The sequence below is a fragment of the Physella acuta genome, unplaced genomic scaffold, assembly GCF_028476545.2.
Source record: "Physella acuta isolate Inbredline_101_S28 unplaced genomic scaffold, ASM2847654v3 ptg000369l, whole genome shotgun sequence".
NCBI classification, from domain to species: domain Eukaryota; kingdom Metazoa; phylum Mollusca; class Gastropoda; family Physidae; genus Physella; species Physella acuta.
The window spans coordinates 73,040-93,871 of NW_026731888.1; the positions used below are offsets into that span (position 1 = coordinate 73,040).

Sequence of the window (20,832 nt, forward strand, 5' to 3'; positions counted from 1 at the left end):
TTTTGAGTTGTTACTGTTTTACACCTCAGTACTTCATCATATACGGAGTATAGGGGACTTATTTTAATCTGGCAAAAATTCTAAATCCAGATTTATCAAAATTTTGGCGTTTTCTGCATAATCGAGTAGGAAAAACTGGGCTTTGCAATTGTGGATGTGTCTGTGAACACGATAACTAGAGTACTATTACAGCTTGGTTGATAAAGTTTCATATGTAATAAGTATTACATCGAAATTGTAGTTCTGTATCAACTTTTCAGCTTTTAGCCAGTAACCAAAAGTGAAATTAATTCTACTTTTCAGATAGAAGAAATTTCACATATTAGTAAAAGATCTAATTCTGTCAAATTTTGAGTAATTTCTGTGTGCCGTAAGTAGTACTTAACGCTATTTCCGATTTCTAAAAAAAAAACTCATATGAATTCAAGTTCTAATTATACACACATTGTTTGCTGTTCACTTTGTTGCGCTATTCTTTTTTAGAATAGAGGCTCTGTTCTATTTTTAAAGCTTTAACTATTTAAAATTTAATTAAAAATCATGTCTATACCCCAAGTTGCAATCCCCCCGTAGTGTTATATAAGAAAATTGGAGAAAGTCTAGGGGAGATCACTCCCACTTTATTTAAACTGTTGTTATCCAAATAATAAGGACATGTAGTATAAGAGAATTTTTAAAAAATTAGTTATGAAGACGGTTGGTTCAAATTTAATTTCCAAAATAAATACATAAAAATACAAGTTTAACACAAAATGTCAATAATAAAGTAAGTACAGAAATTAAATATACAGTGATCCATCCCATGGTCCAACATATCCAACTGATATCAGAATTACATCAACCAATGTCCACACTCCTAAGCCACCAAAACTTAATAGCTTCCCAATTCCTTCTCTCCATAAACCCAGATAAAATCTATCCACTCCGAAACCGCCTAGGAAAATGCTGAAAATATAAATAAAAACGATTTATTTATACTAAATTACTATAATTAGTATAATGCAATTTAATAATTAAGAGACCTTAAATAAGACCTTAAAAGCAGTGCTGTTGACCACTTGTAACCTTGAGACCAATTGCAAGACAGTTGCTTAGGGAAGCATCTTCGCCCTTGTAAAATGAATAGAAATATTTATATTAACAAACAACCAATTTATTAAATGTTCATATTCTATTAGTAGTATGTGTAGTAGATATACAAAATTCCAGGTATAATTTAACTGCTTAAGTTTGTAGCTATTTGTGAGTTGCAACATCATTTCATCAACAAATGATGCTGTGCCTAATGGCATTTAACAGGAGCAAAGAGTGGATTGTCAAAGTATAAAATTATTAAAATAAACTGATTCATTGTATCAATTTAAAAGGCTGTTCTCATGTTTGGCTAATTCAAAGTTTCCTAGCCTTGTTTGGGTTTTTATAAAAGCTTAGTACCAATAGGCATTTTAAATAAGGCAGTTAAAAAAATAAAGTAGCTAAAAAGGAACGAAAACTAGAAAAGCAAGTTAGGTTAGGATATGTTTGCCTGTCGTCCCTACTGGGACATAGGCCGCTGACAAGAGCTTTCCAGACGTCTCTGTCCAGGGCTAGTTTCTCCAACTGTCCCCAGGTGTATCCAATCTTCTTGGTGTCTTCTTCCAGGTCACGTCTCCAGGTCTTTCTTGGTCTGCCTCTCCTCCTCCTACCTTGTGGATTCCAGGTGAGGGCCTGTCTTGTTATGCTGGATACAGGCTTCCTGAGTGTGTGGCCAATCCATTTCCATTTCCTCTGGAGGATCTCTACTTCAACTGGCAGTTGGTTTGTCCTTTGCCATTGAACATCATTTCTGATTGTTTTAGGCCAGCGAATTCGCAGGATCTTTCTGAGGCATGCGTTTATAAATGATTGCATTTTCTGAAACAGGAATGGTGAAAGTAGGCAACCCTGCCTTACTCCAGTCAGTACTGGGAAGGACTCTGTAGTCTGTTGGCCATGCACTACTCTACATTTCAGATCTTCATATGAAGACATAATAATGTTGACTATTTTCTGTGGCACCCCGTAGTGTCTCAACAATTTCCACATTGACTGTCTATCCAGGCTATCAAAGGCCTTCTCATAATCTATGAAATTAATATAGAGAGATGAGTTCCATGCTTGGGTCTGTTCAATGATGATGCGCAGGGTAGCAATTTGGTCTACACATGAAAAGCATGTATTGCCACATTATTTGGGAATGAGTGATTCCTAGCACACTGGAATTGTGTAAGCATTTGTTTCATTAAACAAGTTGCTGAGAAATCTTGCAAATTTACAAACTGATCCTGTAATTTAGCAGGAGTGCTGCTACACAAAAGCAGAGAATAGATTTTATGTTAATGTAGTTTCTTCCTCTAATTTCAGATCAGGGAAGTAAAGCTGAAGTTTGTTTTCAATGGATTTAAAATGCCTGGTAATACTAATAGTAGAAAAGAACCTATACTGTGATCTGAATCCATGTCTTTGCACAGTTCTTCAAACAGATAGATGTTAGAGCTCCAGATCTGATGTAATTTATTATTTTTATCAGAGAATTACCTCTTACAGAGGTGTTTTAAAAGTCTTCTGATGAATTTTGCAGTGGAGAGCTAGTTTCTTGTTCAGATAGCCCAATTTTCAATCAAAGCACAGAAGGTGCTTTAACTATAATAACCCCACAGATGTGTTTCCACTTTAAGCCTCCAGAGTTTCAAAAAACTTATTTATCTTTACATAGTATTATTAATATCTACAGTTTTTGTAGCAGTTTCAAGTCCAATACAAAAAAAGGAATTCTTTTTTTTATATATATTGTGAATAAATATATTTATGAAGCTGAATGAATAGGAACACAAGCTTTTGTTTGTTGATTCATCAGTTTGAAAAGAAAAAAATATTGAAACATTGATTTCTTTCAAATTCTGCTCTTTAACTTTAACAACTAGAGACGTGTATATCTCTGACAAAGATAATGACGTCTCTGACTTTTAAAACTAGTTGCATTCCAAGAAAGCTCCAAATACTTTTGAGTTTGTACACAATGCTTCATTTCTTAGTGGAGACTGAGTTTTCTAAGTTTCATAGACCAATGACTGAGAACATCTATACAAATTATATGTGATCACTTACCCATACACAGATATTCCTTCTTGGTCCAACATGTACTGACATAGAAAGGTCTGGCAGGATAGTAATTGCGAGGTCTGTTTAAGGCACAGTCTATAGTTTTATTACACCAAGTCAACTGCTGTGGTAACTGATAGCAATAACGACATTCATATTCTCTTTCAAAAGTCTGATTTCCCTGGTAAAATACAAAAAATGTGTTTAAAAATGAAATTTAAGGAAAACCTGGGTTTAAGTTAAATGGACCTGGTAACGGTTTCATTCTCAGGTGAAATGGAATGGTACCGCAAGCATTCATTAAAATAGAATCACACATCCAGATATTTGTTACTCAAGAGCCTTAGGTATTTGAGGTATTATACTAGAGTCAGAAGAAAAGTGTTGTTGCAGCCCTTTGCTCTACAGGGGCCTCACAAAATTAATTAAGCCAATTAGGGGGACCTGATATTTGTGAATGTGTAATATTAATTGTTGACTGATGTTTTTAAGGGATTATGTTTATATGTTTATATATAAGTATATTAACTTCCTTGTTAGAAATATGGTACAACAGCCACCTCACAAACCACACCAACTGTAATTTAATTTTGAGTACAAAACAACTTACAGTACAATTTACAAATTGCTTTGGGGTGCAAATAGCCTTTTGCTTGGTTCCATATATACAAGATTCATTGAAGGTACAGTTGATGCAATCCCCTCCCAATCGATTACATTCTAAGTTATCAGGACATTCTTCATCTACATTTACTGAACAGTCTGGTGCTTGAGGCCCTTTAGCTGGTTCACTGTCATTACTGGATGAATTTGCAGACGCTAACACTGGCAGTAATGCTGAACTACTACTTGTGCTGGCATCTGAAAAAGATACAATTCAACCTTATTTGTTAAAATACATTTATTCAAGTTCTAAATTAGACAACAAAAATTTTATATTTATGATTAATATAAGCCTCTAGGTACTGTGTCATTCCGTCAACATAGATAAAGTTAATATTTTTTAACTACTCATATAATTATTCTCACCACCTATTATTACTGTAGTTTGAATTAGTTATATAATGCCATCTACAGAGCATCTTTTTATACCAAATAGATTTCTATTTACTTTTTAAGTGGTTTGAATTTCTATCATTTATCATAATATTATTTTCAATTTTTCAGCACACAAAAAATTATGGAATTATGATAAGAAAGACATAATACAATTTTTATTTTTAAAATTAAAATTTATTTTACAAAATTACATAATTAATTGTGTTGAGTGTTGTGTTTTGTGCTTTATACACACTTTATAATGTGGTCCGCAGTTATGGTGCTGAGTGTTGTATTTTGTTATGCGTTGTGTTGAATGGGAGTGAAATGTGGTGGGGTGAGGTTTAGGGTATGCTGCAAGAAGTTATGTGGTGGAAGGTGTGATATGTTATTTACCCTTTGCTTATTTTACAAGAATTACACAAGCATTTATCTTGTGTTTGGTGTTGTTTATTTCTATTCTCCAAAGAGTATTTTAAACATTTACAATGTAGTGAAGCAAAAGTATGCAGCTAGTTTATATATAGATTTGTATATAACTATATTCAAAAAACTTTCTATACAACAAATAAAAACACACTAATGGATAATCTAAAATGCATTCTGAGTAAATTAATAACCAGGCAAAGAAATAATTCAGGCTAATAGGTTATTAAAATTAGGGATATAAATTACTAGGCCTATATACCAAACATTCTCTTCTCACATAAATACTTCTTTATAAATACTGCAGGATTGAAGAATCAACCTGTCTTTTGATGTTGCAACACATTCTTTTTGTGCACATTGAATTTTCGCTTTCATTTATTTTTAATTTGGCACAATTTGTAACTGCATTGTGCTTTTTAAAAATTCTATCCATCATAGCTGTCACACAATCTAAGCATTTTTGCACTAGTGAATTACAACTTACAGTTTGGATTTTCTGAATATGTTCTGCTTCTGACTAAATAAAAGTATGAACACAACTTAAATAATTTACTATGACTTAACATATTAGAAAATAAATGTGTTCAAGTATAAAAATCCATTACAATATGACTGTTCTGTAATTATTTTTCAATACCTACCAAGGGTTGTGATTTCTGTTGCTGTTACTCTTGACATCCCAACAGCAATTAATAATAGAATGACAGATACTAAATGCCAAGACAAAATAATGTTCCTACACTGGATGCCAAAAATACTTGAAGCTATAAGTTTGACTGTCATAGTGATAAATGCCTAAATCAGGAAATAACAATATATTATTACTTATACACATACATATATTTATGTCTAAATACTATGTAGTGGTTATATGCACCCAGAACAGATAACATGCAATAGCTATAATATACAAATCTGTACACAGATTTATTATTAGGCCGGGCTGGTATACATTTTGAGCCATCACTAACGGATTTCATAGTGTCAGCCACCAACCAATCAGACGTGGGCTTTCTCCCGTTTTAGTTGGCAGCTGACATCAAGCAATGAGTTTTTGTAGCTAAAAACTGCAGAAAAGGCTAAAATGTAGTTTAACCATCTAAATCTAATCTAGATCTATATCTAATATCTACTCCAGATATAGACTCTAGACTAGTTTGATTCGGTAAAACTCCATTATATCGTATTTTATTATCAACACAACCAAAACACACGAAAACGTTACGAAAACACTAGGCTTATTTCTTTATGAACTTTTGTTTTGTTTTTCGATAATTAATTTACTTTTGTCTTTTGTCAAAACTTGAGAAAAATTCAAATTTGGAATATTGAATGAGCACTAGATCTAGATTTAGCTTTTTTTTCTTGAAAAAATCTAGGTTCGTGTCATTTAAGGAGAAATTCATAAATGCAAGTCGGTAAAGTTTGTATTGTTAAAAATATCACGCACTCATGATACTATAAATAAACTTATATGAGCTCACAATGGCCCTAAGCTAATGACGTAGTATACTGATAATTAAAGTCAGTGTGAACTCACGGTGAACCCTTGACCATGTGTAGGGATTTTTTTCCCATCGACGATCACATGCTATATAATTATTTAAGTTTATAAATAATAGAATAGAAAATGTGATGCTTAAATAATATTTAGATCTATAATCTTTTTTTTTTACCTTTTCTAATAAAAAAATAAAAAAAACATTCGAAATAAGTAGATCCAATATAATTATATAAGATCTAGATCTACACTAGAAGGTAATCTATCGTTTTGGGTACGTAATGATCGCCCGCGACTTGTAATGTGAAAAACAGGTGACTCCTTAAATTTTAATAATTATTTCACATTTTGAGGAGGATTTATGTTTTTTAAAATACAAAAATGTTTCCTTGTTTCATTTATGTACCTGTTTTTAAACAATTGAATTAAAACTTTTCTGTAATAAATGAAGACTAGCGATGTTTCCAACAGATGCAACCATGCTCGTTTACTATAGCAGCCATCTTGTCTAAGTTTTATTTTTATAAGCTTATAGCGCGAGATTCAGGGGGAAGCCACTCTATTTTACAAATGGCTGCTCTTTATAATATATAGCAAATCTTGCTCTCAGACACTGCTGTTTAAAGTTAATTTCTGGCGTGGTCGAGTCGGTAAAGCTCATGGTTGCTAAACCGAAAAGTCTCGAGTTCGAACCCTCGGGCAGATGAGGCTCGTTAGCTGGGGACAGCCACTCTTCTAGGAGAGACAACTCCAAAATTAAAACAACTGCTGCCTTGTAGTTTGTTCTTGGTTGGACAAAGGCTATGGAAGCAAATCCAAAAAGAAAAACAGGCTGAAATCGGAGTCAATGGCCTCAATGGCGCATAACCAGTTGACACGTAACGCTTAATTGTGTTGAAGGCGTGGTCGAGTCGGCAAAAAGCTCATGGTTTCGAACAAAGTCTCGAGTTCAAACCCACTGGCGGATAAATCTCGATCCCCTTCATCACTAATACTAATAGTAATAATTAAGAACGAAGAAGATGAAGAATTTCTGGCCTATATCAGAGTATATCAATATCGATTATTTAGCCATTGATTTAGGTTTTATTATTCATTTCTCTATAATATTTGACACCTACATATGACAATATACTTCTATTACAGCCTTGACAATGAGGTAACGTTTTCGTACATTAATAGCCGCGGGCGATTTTACGTACCCAAAACGACAGATCTGAGATTACCCACTCACTAGATGACTAGATCTAGTCACTAGAATTCTAGATCAATATATTTTTAAAAATCATTACTTTCTATATTTACAGCTTTCTACGTTTCTAGGTACAATCAATCACCATCACAGACAAATAAATTTTTTAGAAGTCCTAAACATTAAACAACGCAGTTAAGTGAGTTTTAGTTGACAGACTATCTAGATCTATCTATTAATAATAAAAACATCCGCCATCTTTCTCAAGTAGATCTATATCTATTATTTGAGTAGTGTCCCTTTGTTTAGTTCTTTGCGTATGGACTGTCGCCGATATCATATTCTTTGGTCATCAGTATTCTAAAGTATTAATTTCAACTTCATTAGCAGAGTATCTTCCAGGCATACCTTGGGGAAAGGGGCTTTATAAAGAATACATATACTTTAACTTCAACCAGTGTTCAGCCCCACCCTCCAAAAAACTTAGTCCACCCTCCCCCTCCCGGAGAAAACAATCTGGATAAAACTACACTGTTCATTAGATTCCAACATATCCAGTCATTGTACCTCTTTTTACATTAATTAACCGCCTGGTTTGGTTAAATGGGAAAGATGCTCACTTCTTCATCTGACGTTATTGTACACTTAGCGTGAGATGAAGTCCACCGGAACCAACACCCCACCCCGAGAAATGTCTGTAAGATACACTGGCTTTGGCTGGTATCAACACGGATCAATAGTGTTTGTGCACTATTTTAATAATATGGGATGTAAAATTCATCATTCTGTCAGTTGTTTGTTTTCAATGTACTTTTAAGTGAGCTTTATCTTTTCTGTCCAGTAATCTAACAGTTTTTATGTATACTTTTTTACTTCTAAATTTAAATTTTTTATCTTATTCATATTGTAATACATATGCAACAAAAACTCTGAGTGAACATTTAAGAAATTTAATCATGAATTTTACTCAAAGTATAGCCGTACATGTCCAAAACAATGTAAAGAATAAAAAAACAAAACAACAATACATGTAGTAGTTAAACAGTAAAATAAAAACACTATGTTAGCACTTAGGATTCATTTGAGAACTGCAAAAGATATTTTTATTTGTTTAAATAATGTTGCCATGTTACAACAGCAAAATAAAGTAATGAACTACTACATATAAAACTATTTAAGTGAATCCTTCACAAAATAATTTATAAGGAAACAACAAACACCATCAAGTTAGGAATTAGCTTTAACAGCAACTAAGATTAAAAGCCACCAGTTAGCAGTTTACACATGTTTTACTTGTATTTTTCTGTTTAGTCAATGAAATTATGTTTGACTTTTGATGGTAATTAAAAATTTAGATACAAACAAATCCCAATATAACTGGCAATCATTTCCAATTCAATATTTGCATTGGAGAAAAAATACTAGTAAACAGTTCTCTGCTTTTACAACAACAGAAAATTAAATTAAAGTATCTGTATAAGGTAACCAATTACATAGTGAATTCATGACATACTACAAGCAATAGTAAAGCACAAGTATGTAACTTGAATTTGGATCAATAGTAGAACTAACAAAACTGAGAATTTTTTAACTGTTTAGAGTGTTTAGAGTTTAAAATATTTCTTCAGCATCAAGGGATTTATTTTTCTTGAATTCTTGAAAACGAGCAATGATGTGATCAATGCTATGCTCTCCATGGATCTTATTATCACGAGTGCGCACATTTGCTGTTTTGTTAGCCAATTCTTTTTCACCAACAACTGTAAATAAGATGTAAGAATTTAATGAAAAATAGCTTATGAATTTCCATACCTACGTATTCTCACACTCAATACTGGATCAATATATTTAGTTAAAACTTTAAAACAACACTTTGAAAAAATAATTAATCAAACATACCAAATATGAAGTTATATTGGCTGAGTTGTGCATTACGAATTTTTTTATTCATTGTGGTGCCTTGATCAAGATCATGTTCACATATGAAACCAGCATCATGTATCTTTTTCATTACCTGTAATGGTTATTAGCAAATTATTGATTTTAATTCAATGTAAAATTATATCAAATCCAATTTCCAGACATTCAAGAAATTATTTTAGTTTAAAATTAATTTTAAGTTAATAGAATCAAACAGTAGAATTCAAAATAACAAAAACATATTTTAATATATGGTAAAAAAACATGAAGCAAAATAATGATGACTAATAATTTAAAGATACATTTGCTAGTCATTATATTGACATTTTTCTTACCTCTTGAGCATAATCATCAAAAGCGGGTGCCACAGTAATCACAATAGACTGTCTTGGGGACAACCAAAATGGCCTTTAAATATGTTAATGTAACAAGTTAACTACAGAGTTTATATACATGCAAATCAAATCAATATTAGATTAGATCATGACAATTTTTGTTGTTAGCATTCATAAATGCACCACAGAAATTTAAAAACTTGATTTACCACTAGATTGAAAAATTATTTAAAACATAACCTGCACTTACCATTTGCCACCAAAGTTTTCACATAAAATGGCAATCATTCGTTCCACAGAACCTAAAATTGCTCGGTGAACAATAACTGGTCTTTCTTTCTCTTGTTTATCACTAGTATAATATAATAAAAGATTTTTAATTAAAAGATTTTGATTTTATTATCAAAAGAAGAGTATGCTGTACAAATGAAACCCAAAAACAATTTTTATAACTGACTTAGTGAAAGTTAGGTTGAATCTCTCAGGTAGTTGGAAATCTAGTTGTATAGTAGCACATTGGTGACTCCTCTTGAGTGCATCATTGATTGTTATATCAATCTGATAACAAAGAGAAATTAATTTTAAATTACACTAGTAATCTTTATATTTTACAAGAATGCTCAAACATGACAATTGAGTAATTAAATAAAGCAAAATAACTATAATTTTTAAAATCTATTCAAATTTGTTTTAAAAAGATGTTGTTTCTAATTATTCTTATATTAATGAGGTGCTACCTTTGGCCCATAAAATGCACCATCTCCAGGATTTAGCTCCCATTTATGTCCAAATTCATTCAAAGTTTCTTCTAGGTTCTGAAAAATGAATTTTGAAAAACGTAAAATAAACATTTTCTAGCACATTCATATTCAATAGTAAATATATTGCTAAATTACCTTTTCTGCTTCATCCCAGACTGATTTTTCTCCCAAATATTTCTCTGGTCTGGTTGACAATTTGAGATTAAAAGTGAAGTTAAAGGAACTATAAACACTGTTTAAGAACTCCAAGCAACTTGCAATTTCAGTTTTTATCTGTTAAAAAAACAATAAATTTAAGTAACTTATGTAAAACATGTAATTCCTAAAAGTAAAAAGGATGACAATACTAGAATAATTTACAGTTAGCCAGAAGTAAACATTACCTGGTCTTTCCTGCAGAAAATATGGGCATCATCTTGCTGAAATCTTCTGACACGGGTCAGACCTGAGAGGGCGCCAGATACTTCATTGCGATGTAACACACCAAAGTCTGCCAGTCTCAGTGGTAACTCACGCCATGAGCGCACTCTGTGATCAAACATTAAGCTGAAAAATAAAAGAACAACACAAATGTAACTCAGTGAAATAACAGAGTGGAGTTAATAGTATATAATAATAAAGGCTTAAGTTATACACAAGAAAACTACTCAAACTTTGAATTTTAAAATAAAAAATAACTTACCAATGACCAGGACAGTTCATGGGCTTTAGGGCATACTTTTCTTTTTCACATTCGAATGAGAACATGTTTTCCTAAACAAAACAGATATAATATATAGCATTTTATTCATTTCGATATGATTCATACAAACATCTTGATTTGATTACTTACAGCATAATGTTGCCAATGTCCAGAAATTTCCCAAAGCTTGCTGTTGTATATGTTTGGGGAAACCACTTCAGTAAAGCCTCGTTGCCAGTATTCATTCTAGCAGATTACATTTTTTAAAAATAATGAGTTCATTTTCACTACTTAACATTAGAAGTATAGCAGTTATTTCATGCATGAGTTAAGGGACAAGTGGGGTTCTTTAAATACGTTTTTAAAATAAAACTTTAAGCAACATAAACACTTCATTAAAAATTAAATTTACCTTAATAAAATCAACCAGTGTATTATAAATATGCGCACCCCTGGGCAAAAAGAAACAGCTACCAGGACTAAGTTCATGGAAGAAAAATAGTTCTTGTTCCTAAAAAGTATTGAAGTTTATAAAAAGTTAAAAACTCTGAATTGTTTCAATTATTACATATAAAAAAGATTAAAGTTATTATGTTAAGTCACCTTTCCAATTTTTCTATGATCTCGCTTAGCAGCCTCCTCTTGAAAATGTTTCCACTCTTTCAATTGCTTTGGTTCAGGGAAAGATATGCCATATATCCTTTGTAAGCTTTCAGCTTCTGCATTGCCTTCCCAATATGTCGATGAATTCTGGTTATTGAAAATTAAAGGTAACATTAAATGCAAATTGACAGTTTATTTTACTTTTATATGACTAAAACCTGTGTAACTATTTAAACATGATGCTTTTAAACATTTATCTTTTCTATTATCTTTTGAATTTTGTCATTTTTAACTCGATTACCTTGGTGACGGCTAAAGCTTTCACTTTACCAGTATTTCGGACATGAGGACCCCGACAAAGATCAATAAGTGGACCACATCTAGGTTAAAAATAATAGACTTCAGGTAGATTGTTATCTACAAACAAGCTACAGATATTTTAGATAACAATAGCATATATTCTTTAATTCAAGCAAGGTGTTACCTGTAAACAGTGGTTGTTGGAGTGTCTACTTTCTCCTTGATTATTCTTTGTTTGAATTCATTATACTGTCATGTATTAATCAAAAGTCATTTTAAGATATATTTTTAAAATACTTAAATTACTACACAGTTCTCGATTGACACAAAACATCTAAATTGCAACAAATTATTTTCAAAATAGATTGATATGTTATCAAAATTACCTCAAACATTTTTAGAAGATCTTCCTTTGTCATTTCAAGCCTTTCAAAAGGTTGTTTATCCTTTGTTATATTTTTTGCTAGTTGTTCCAGATTAGGCAAATCGTTGCTAGATACTGGCCTATATTGTCAGAAAAACTTACTCATATTAAAATAATTAAACTTCTTATTTTAAGTTTATACAAAATTGTCATTTACAACTGCTAAATGGACTTGCATCCTTAATTGTTCAAAACGTATTGTTACAGAAAAGGGGCATTAAAACTGAAAATGCTCCTCAATTTTGTTCAATAGTTTATCAAGGTTTGAATGTTTCCTACACACCCTAATATCAGTAATATCTACTTATAATATTAAAACAATTATAAATAATTATCAGCTTTAACTGATGAGTCATTATGAAACAGTCATGCAATTATTAAAGAGAAACAATACTTACTCTGGAGTCCACATGTCATAGTAAAACCCTTCTTCAATGGGAGGCCCATAACACAAGTGTCCACCATAGTGTCTTTCCATGGCTTCACCTAAAATGTGAGCACTTGAATGCCAGAATACGTACTGACCTATATCAATAAAGAACAAATAAGAATGGTAGTACATTTAAAAACAAAAGCAGAATATAATTTATTTATTAAAATCAAAGTGCACAAGCAGTGTTTATTAAAATAATAGCTTTTAATATTTATATATAAATTAAAACGGTTTACCATCAGGGTCATCAAACTTAAGCAATTGAAGATCTGAATCCTTCTCTAAGGGTCTATCAAGATCCCACAGTTCACCATTAACTTTTGCTACAACAGTGTTGTCAGCCAGACCTTGACTAATAATAAGTCATAAAATACACATGTTAAACTTAGAAGTATCTTATTAACAAAGTTTTAACAAATTTTTTTAGAAAAAAGTTTTTTTATTGTTATGGATTTTACCTAATGCTCACAGCGATTTCATAAGGGGTTGTTTTCCATGCATTGCCTTCTTTCACTGCTCCATCAGGTAATTTTATCTTGATTGGAACTTTATCTTGTGCTGCGACCCACTCATCCCGCTCTTTTTTAAGCTTGTCCCATAGCTTTTGCCTTTCTTCAATAAAGGCTGGTGGAGGCTGAAGCTGCAGAGTAAATTTTATAACTTTAAAACTATCAAATGAATTTGTTTAAACCAAATTTTTATAAGTTTTATAAACATTCTGCTTACACTTAAAAACCAAAAGATTACTATATAGTCTAGTAGGCCTTTATAAATATTTATAATTTATTTGTTTATAGTTTGCCATCAAATTAATTTTTGTTCAAAATCATACATACCTCCAATGGGCGCTTGTCACCACTATTCATATTTTTTATCTTATCTGCTTTCTATGAAAAAAACAATTTTTTTAAATTCAGCAAAATAATATATTTTTAAAAATTATTTTCAACTGACCTCAAAATTCACTAATCAGAATAATAGGCCTATACATTTTCTTAAAGACTCATTGATCTACTGCATCGCGTGATGGTAATACTCATAATTTTATACCATTGCAATATAATAAGCAGATTTATAGTAATTAGTAGGAACTAGCTAGAGGTCTAAGAAGTTTTAAATGCTTAAAATTGAAACTAAAAGTGACTTTAAATTTAAAGTACTTAAAACTTAAAATCACCAAGAATTCTTTATAAATTAACTAGATTTGAATTTAGGCCTAGGCCTATGCCATGCCCTATTATAATCAATAATTATATAATTAATAGGCCTATTAAAACTTACATTTTAGTTACATGAAGTAGAATCTAGATCTAATATTTTACATTTATAATAACAATTAAATATAGGCCTATATATAGGGGTCTATAGATCTAGTAATAGGTAAGTATTAATTAGGCCTATTTAAGTAATGATGCAATAAAAAGCAATGCCACTTTAAAATAGACCTAAACCCTGACCTAGATCTAGTTCATTTTTAATCTTACTAGATCTAGATTTATGAATAAAATTTATATTATAGACTAATTTTGTGACAAGAAAATTCAAAATTAAATAAATAGAATCTCCGCTAGATCTAGATATTAGAATCTAGGGACATATTTCCAGTAGACTAGACTCTTTGAATCCTGTTCAGAACGTCCACTTGGCATGACTTGAATTGCCTTGGCTTGATCTAGAATCTAGATCTAGATCTGCTGACTAAAGTCACTAAAACACATTCTGGGCTAGGATAATCTAGATCTAGAGAAATACTAGAATCTAGATTAGATATATATAAAGACATTCTCTAGATTTAATCTACATCACCATTCCATTCATACCTCTACCTCTAAATCTAGATCTAGATCTAGATCTAGTACCTAGCCGTAGCCCTACCTACCTACTCGCTACTCTTGTGACAAAGTGTCGAGTGTGACCTAATAAACTTCTACAAACCAGGCTTTTAGCTCTCAAGTAAGTTGAACCTATTCTCTTTGCAAACTGAAGTAAACTAATCCGCGAGGAAAACATTTTCCTTTTTCATAAAAAATTACAACTGCTCATGCCTTTGATTTCTCGGAAATATCCATGTTTTCAACAGCGCTTGCCACGTTATCGGCCATCTTGTTGAGTTGTCGGCGATACAGGGTTGAGTTGTATCCCTTAACAATAACAAATAAGAAAACTCCTACCTGGGCCTAGTCTTGGGCTGCTAGTAGCCTAGAGATAGATCAGTGATTCTTAGCTTGGGTTCGATTGAATCCCAAGGGTTTGGTGAGTCAAGAGTTCAGCTGAGATCAACACATATCCGACTCACGTGTTTTGCGATTCGATTTTGTCAGTGTGGAACGGTGGACGATAAAACTAGCGGCCGATAACAATTCAAACTTCAAACAAGACAGTATTTCTTTTAGAGTTTTTTTCCGGGGAGGGGAGGAGAGAGGCACTTGAAATTTCCCTGGGCGAGGGGGGGGGGGGGGGCGGACACTGGTAGAAGTATATATTTTCTCTACAAATTCTATTTCGTTCGGAGGGGGGGGGGGTGTTGACGTTCTTGGGGTGGGGGGGGGGGGGCGAGCCTCCCTGGAAGATATGCCTGAAAGAAAATGTGTACAGCACGACATAAGGGACTAGAAACCTAGTAATAAAATACACCAGTCAGTGGCGTAGGCAGGGGGGTTAGGGGGGGCTCATAACCCCCCCCCCCCCATAAACCCCTCGGTATATAGAAAAAGTATGAGGGGGGTGCAAATCGAAAGTTTGAGGGGGGGGGGGGTGCAAATCGAAAGTTTGAGGGGGGAGGGGGGGGTGCAAATCGAAAGTTTGGGGGGTGCAAATCGAAAGTTTGTCCCCGGGTAAAAATTGGAACACCCCCCCCCCTTGAGACGATCCTGGCTACGCCACTGACACCAGTGGTTCGACACAAATACGTCTCGAATCGTGTCAACGCTACCTATATAAGCGCGCGTTGATCGAGTATATACGTGCTGTGAATAACATACTTTTTATTTCCATATATATCCAGAGTTTCTTCCAGGCATCTCTTCGGGGGGGGGGGGGGGAGGGGGCGAAGCGCCCCACCCCCGAAAAAATTCTGCCACCCCCCCCCCCCCCCCCCGAACGAAATGAAATTTATATAATTTATATAGAAAATATATACTTTTAACAGTGTCCGCCCCCCCCCCCCCCGAAGAAAGTCTACCGCCCCCCCCCCCCGAAAATTTCAAGAGCCCCCCCCCCCCCTTCGGAGAAAAAAGTCTGGAAGAAACACTGTATATATCGTGGCCCAGTTGTTGACTAGTGACCGATGATACGTGGTGTGGTCTCTTTCTTAATATTTTAATCCTTTCATACTATGTCTGACAAATATGTACAACATTGTACATGTTGGCCAGTCCCGCAACTTGATTTGAGTTTTAATAGTTAAGACCTAACTGCATGGTTTCCAATGCCAAGTACAGGAATTATGTCTAGCACCGGCAAAACTAAGACAACTCATTAAGCTGCATGGAGATGGAAAATACAAGAACACAATGCTCGCTGCGCATTTCTGAACTGGTTTCTGAAAGGCAAAAGCATGAGTCTCACTGATTTGCAGTATACTTTCATTATTAAGTTTTGTATGAAAATTGCATTTTAATGGCTTTGTTCTTTGACCACAGTGATGTTAATGCACGGTTCATTTTGTGCACCAGTAAAATACATTATACATCTACATTTGTTTGAATTGGAAAGAAAATATTTTATTTATCCGGTTAAGAAAGAAGGGCTCGGCGACTGCTGGTGGGGTTCGGTACCTCCAAAAAGGTAAAGAACCCCTGATCTAAACGTATAACATTATTGATTTTGAAGGTCAATAAAAAAAAAAAAATCAAAGAAAGAAATTTAAACAACACATTGTAACACATAGACTTACTAGATCTATTTGAAGTATATTTAGGGTTTATAGACCTACTCGATAGTAGTACACTTACTTTTGCTGTTTACGTAGTAAAAAGTAGACCTATGATATATATAGGCATATATATATATATATATATATATATATATATATATATATATATATATATATATATATATATACTAGCCGTCCCGGCCAGGCCCTGCTCTGGCTTCTGTGAAAAACCTTTCTGTTAAAGACCATTACCTGTGTGTTTAGTAATCATCATAAACCCGGCATTGCACACCCAAACCAAAACCAAAACAACAAAACGCAAACATAACGCTAACACAATTACAATTACAATTACAAATACAAACGAAAACAAAAACCTAACAACTAACCCAACCACAACCACAAACACCAATACGAACACAAAGAAAAAAAAACGAAAAAGCAAACGAAAACAAACCAAATCCAAATGCAAAACCAACCACAAACCCAAAGAAAAAAACACAAACGAAAAAACAAACGAAAACAAACCAAATACAAACGCAAAACCAACCACAAACACAAATACAAACACAAACGCAAAGAAGATAAAACACAAACGAAAACGAAAAAAGAAAGAACAAAAACGAACCAAATCAAAACGCAACCACTAACGCAAACCCAACCTAAACACAAAGAAAACACTAACGCGAACGCCAAATAGCACCCTGTCGGGGTGCCGGAGGACGCCCGGATTTGATTCACTTAAAGACTATAGTAACCTTTCTTAGTCTATCGCACTGTTAAAAACAAAACTATGCAGCATAGCGGTCACATGATAGCCCAGGGTGCCAAATCGAACCGTGCAAGGGCGCCGGCGGACGCGCCTGTTTCAATTTAGTGAACAAAAATGATAATACTCCAAGCTTATCCGTAAATGGAAAGAAATAAACATATAGGATTTGTAGGACCTGGCTTATTAAATGTTATTGATTTAAAAAAAAAATATTGAACAGTATGTTCAGTGTATAGAATAAATAAAAGGCAGTGTTAAAAATACTTAACGACATTGCACTTAATCAATCCCCGCTAATTATGTAATTATTTTTTTTTTCTTAACACCAAAAACAAAGTAATAAAATGTAAATTCTTTCTTCTTAAGAATTTTTTTATTAAAGGGAAGTAACTGTGCAGTCAATACATTTCCGACACAATTTTAGAAATTTTATAAACGTCGATACACTTTTTAAAAATTTTATGTCGTGTTCATAATTGAAAATTATTCTTCTAAGTAAATAGAATGAAAATTGTTTTTAAAGACTTTCAATGGTAATTTTTTGACTCGTAAATTTAGACTGTGAGCACGATAAAAAATCTAACACTTAAATCCATAGAAATGTCAACGACAAACTTTTTTGCCACACGTTACAGAACTGAGCTTTATATATTAGATATATATATATATATATATATATATATATATATATATATATATATATATATATATATATATATATATATATATATATATATATATATATATATATATAATTATATGTGTTGTCAGCAATGTATTTTTTAATATGCTAATTTGCTTTTGGTTTTTAGTGAAAGTTAGGTTTTATCCAATTTTTACTTTTCTCTCGTATTCCCTTTATAACAGAAGGTTGGCAGCTCACTTTAATCTTGCAAACATGGGACAACTTTTCTTCATAGTAATTTAAATAGTGTGTATTATTTTATATTTAAATAAAATCATTTATTTTCTAATTTTTAGTGCATTATTACATAAAAGATTGTTATTAAAACGTTTTTAGGCGATTAAAAAAAATCTTTATTTATAATTTTCTTTTATTAAACCGGGGTCTAACTCTGTAAGCCGAGTTCTTTTTCCACTAAAGTAATAACACACTATTTCAACTTCAGCTATTTTGTCGGCAAACATATTTTCAAAAAGAGCATATATTTGGCACTGACATTATATTATATGGACTAATAAAAACCCAATAAAGAAAATAGCTTATTAGGGACTTATAAAGTCTCAACCGGGTCATAAAAACGGCTGAAACCAATCCCTCATATTCAGAGTTTAAATTCTTCCAGGCATATATATACTTTTAACAGTGTCCGCCGCCCCCCCCCCCCTTAAGAAAGTCCACCCGAAATTTTCAAGTGCCCCCCCCCCCCCCCCCCGGAGAAAAAAGTCTGGAAGAAACACTTCTCATATTGGAGCAACATCGACTAAAGAGTTATCCATAAATGACGTCACGCTTTTTGACGATTTTTACCTCCCCTTCCTCTCCGTCTCAAAAAGCCAGATTCCGCCCCCTAAAATGACTTCACGCCTATGCCTACAACCCCCTTCAAAATTGCAGTTGAATTTTCCTTAAAATACGATATTTTCCCAAAATCTTATCTGAATTCTGTCAACATATTTTAATCAATTTCTATTACTTTACAATTGATTAAAAAAGTTTTTTAAATCGCGAAATAACGGTTAAAATCCGTTTTCTAACATTGCTTTTTATAATGCAAAAGTGTGACGTCACACCATCTGAACCTTCCCCCCCCCCTCATCACATAATTTCACAAAATTACGGACCCCCTCCCCCTACGAGTGTGACGTCATTTATGGACGACCCCCTAAGTCCAATAGAGGAAGAAATAAGAAATGGAGGATGCCGCTGGATTGAGCACACTCAAACCCCATATGATAAAGCACCCCGTGTTACCCATCTGTACATTACCGCCGGGGTTCAATTCCCAATTTCTATCTCTTAGAATAATGCGCAAACGGAAATCTGAGCAAAAGAAAAAGCAATAACACTGCAATGTTTTCATATTTCATGGATAATTATTTTATTTTTATGATGCTACACAATGTACACGTGATCATCGTTAGAAATGTTTTCAATTATACTTTACCAGCTTCTGCTGTTATCATCTAACTTAATCTAAGATGTTTATGCAGTTACTTTAAAGTTTTAAATATTGCATGCAATATTCCAAAGCTTTCAATATAAATTAAAACTCATTTTCACGCTGATCTTTTTGTATATTGCGTAGTTTTAGCTTTGTATTTATTTTGGCTCCCCATTCTCACTTTCTTTTGTATGTTTTTTGCTATTGTGTTATTACGTTATTTTTATTGACTGCTTTCTATGATCTATCGGGGATTGCAGCAGTCTATTGCTTAAAGCTTGAACGAATCTCTCCCTTCTTCCTTAATTGTATATTGTTTTATCATGCAGTGCAGGGACGTCAGCATGGTCTTGAAAGCAGTGGTCATCGTAGTTTCTTTCATATATATATTTTATGTAGAAAATATATACTTTAACTTGTCTACCCTCCCCCCCCCCCCTTGGAGAAAAATGTCTGAAAGAAACACTGATCTTGTTGATAAATGAAGTCTTGAAGAATCTGCAATGGATGGGGGCAAATCTTATCTAGGTAGCTCTTCTTCTAATATACAAATCTTTAAGTTTAGTAGTTTTAGGGATACAACGTTTCCAAATTTTGTGGGATTGATGAAGTTTTCATAATTTTGGAATTCTCCACTCATATTTTTCAGAAAGGCCCGACACATTTTTTTAAAAATAAAGTAAATCTTGGTAAAAAAAAATTGTTTACTTTCTTTTAAGTTGAAGGAAATGCAGACATCTCATTAGCTGTTAATCTTACATGTGGTAGATATAATTAATCTTTTAATTCAACTTCCATTCTTTAATTTAATGTTTAAACTATCATTTTGCGCTGCTTTCCATTTAATGTTTGAATCTAAATTTAATTTTGAAGGACTAGACTCTAGACCAGTGGTTCCCAAAGTGGGCGATATCACCAAGGGAAACAATTTAAATTTAAGCCTGAAGTAAGACTAAATGATGGCTGTCAATTTAACAGACATTCATTGTGTTATTTCTAGCTTTGTAGCTAACCTCTGGCAAGAGTTAATCTACCTATCAAAATACGTGGTAATCATTATCATATTTAAATGATAAGCATTATCTTAGATATCTATTAATGATTTCCCTCCTATAGGGCTTGTAAGTAGGTCACAACTTCTCGTTCTCGTACTATGCAGCTAGTAGATTTCGAGACCATAGACTTACCAGCCCTATAGGAATTAACAATATTGTGACAACTTTATTATAATATTCAGACAAAAAAAAAAATTCAGTACAAAAATTAGTATGTTCAATTTCATTTTAATTTGATGACTCGACTTATTTTTTTGCTTTCATTTT

At 32.9% G+C, this 20,832-nt stretch overlaps 2 protein-coding genes across 3 annotated transcripts; both read right to left on the minus strand.

Moving 5' to 3' along the window:
• Positions 1-593: 593 nt before the first annotated feature.
• On the minus strand, positions 594-7,500 carry LOC131941673 (TM2 domain-containing protein 3). Its single transcript, XM_059301075.1, has 6 exons — positions 7,381-7,500; positions 5,229-5,382; positions 3,731-3,981; positions 3,127-3,301; positions 1,035-1,110; positions 594-945 (listed from the first exon to the last, which is right to left on the minus strand). Exons 2-6 carry the CDS (start codon positions 5,368-5,370, stop codon positions 780-782), a joined length of 810 nt encoding a protein of 269 aa, XP_059157058.1. The 5' UTR covers positions 5,371-5,382; positions 7,381-7,500; the 3' UTR covers positions 594-779.
• A 714-nt stretch (positions 7,501-8,214) lies between these two features.
• LOC131941672 (threonine--tRNA ligase 1, cytoplasmic) lies at positions 8,215-14,862 on the minus strand. Of its 2 annotated transcripts, none has more exons than XM_059301073.1 (20): positions 14,674-14,862; positions 13,575-13,625; positions 13,197-13,378; positions 12,975-13,090; positions 12,704-12,830; positions 12,268-12,385; positions 12,066-12,130; positions 11,883-11,961; positions 11,582-11,728; positions 11,391-11,489; positions 11,129-11,224; positions 10,979-11,049; positions 10,680-10,842; positions 10,432-10,569; positions 10,273-10,350; positions 9,993-10,093; positions 9,786-9,887; positions 9,536-9,608; positions 9,180-9,294; positions 8,215-9,040 (listed from the first exon to the last, which is right to left on the minus strand). In XM_059301073.1, exons 1-20 carry the CDS (start codon positions 14,746-14,748, stop codon positions 8,892-8,894), a joined length of 2,145 nt encoding a protein of 714 aa, XP_059157056.1. In that variant the 5' UTR covers positions 14,749-14,862; the 3' UTR covers positions 8,215-8,891. The 2 variants fall into 2 exon arrangements, with proteins under 2 accessions (XP_059157056.1, XP_059157057.1); XM_059301074.1 differs by lacking the exon at positions 14,674-14,862 and adding an exon at positions 14,020-14,068.
• Between the last annotated feature and the right edge of the window lie 5,970 nt (positions 14,863-20,832).

Coding starts and splice junctions, on each gene's coding strand:
- LOC131941673 (XM_059301075.1), bottom strand. CDS start 5,370: ATGACAGTCAAACTTATAGCTTCAAGTATTTTTGGCATCCAGTGTAGG. Junction 3,982..5,228: donor AACAGAAATCACAACCCTTG/GTAGGTATTGAA, acceptor TATCTTTTTCAG/ATGCCAGCACAAGTAGTAGT. Junction 1,111..3,126: donor GAAGGAATATCTGTGTATGG/GTAAGTGATCAC, acceptor TCATTTTACAAG/GGCGAAGATGCTTCCCTAAG.
- LOC131941672 (XM_059301073.1), bottom strand. CDS start 14,748: ATGTTTTCCTCGCGGATTAGTTTACTTCAGTTTGCAAAGAGAATAGGT. Junction 11,225..11,390: donor CACTGGTTGATTTTATTAAG/GTAAATTTAATT, acceptor GTAATCTGCTAG/AATGAATACTGGCAACGAGG. Junction 10,351..10,431: donor TCTGGGATGAAGCAGAAAAG/GTAATTTAGCAA, acceptor TTCATTTTTCAG/AACCTAGAAGAAACTTTGAA.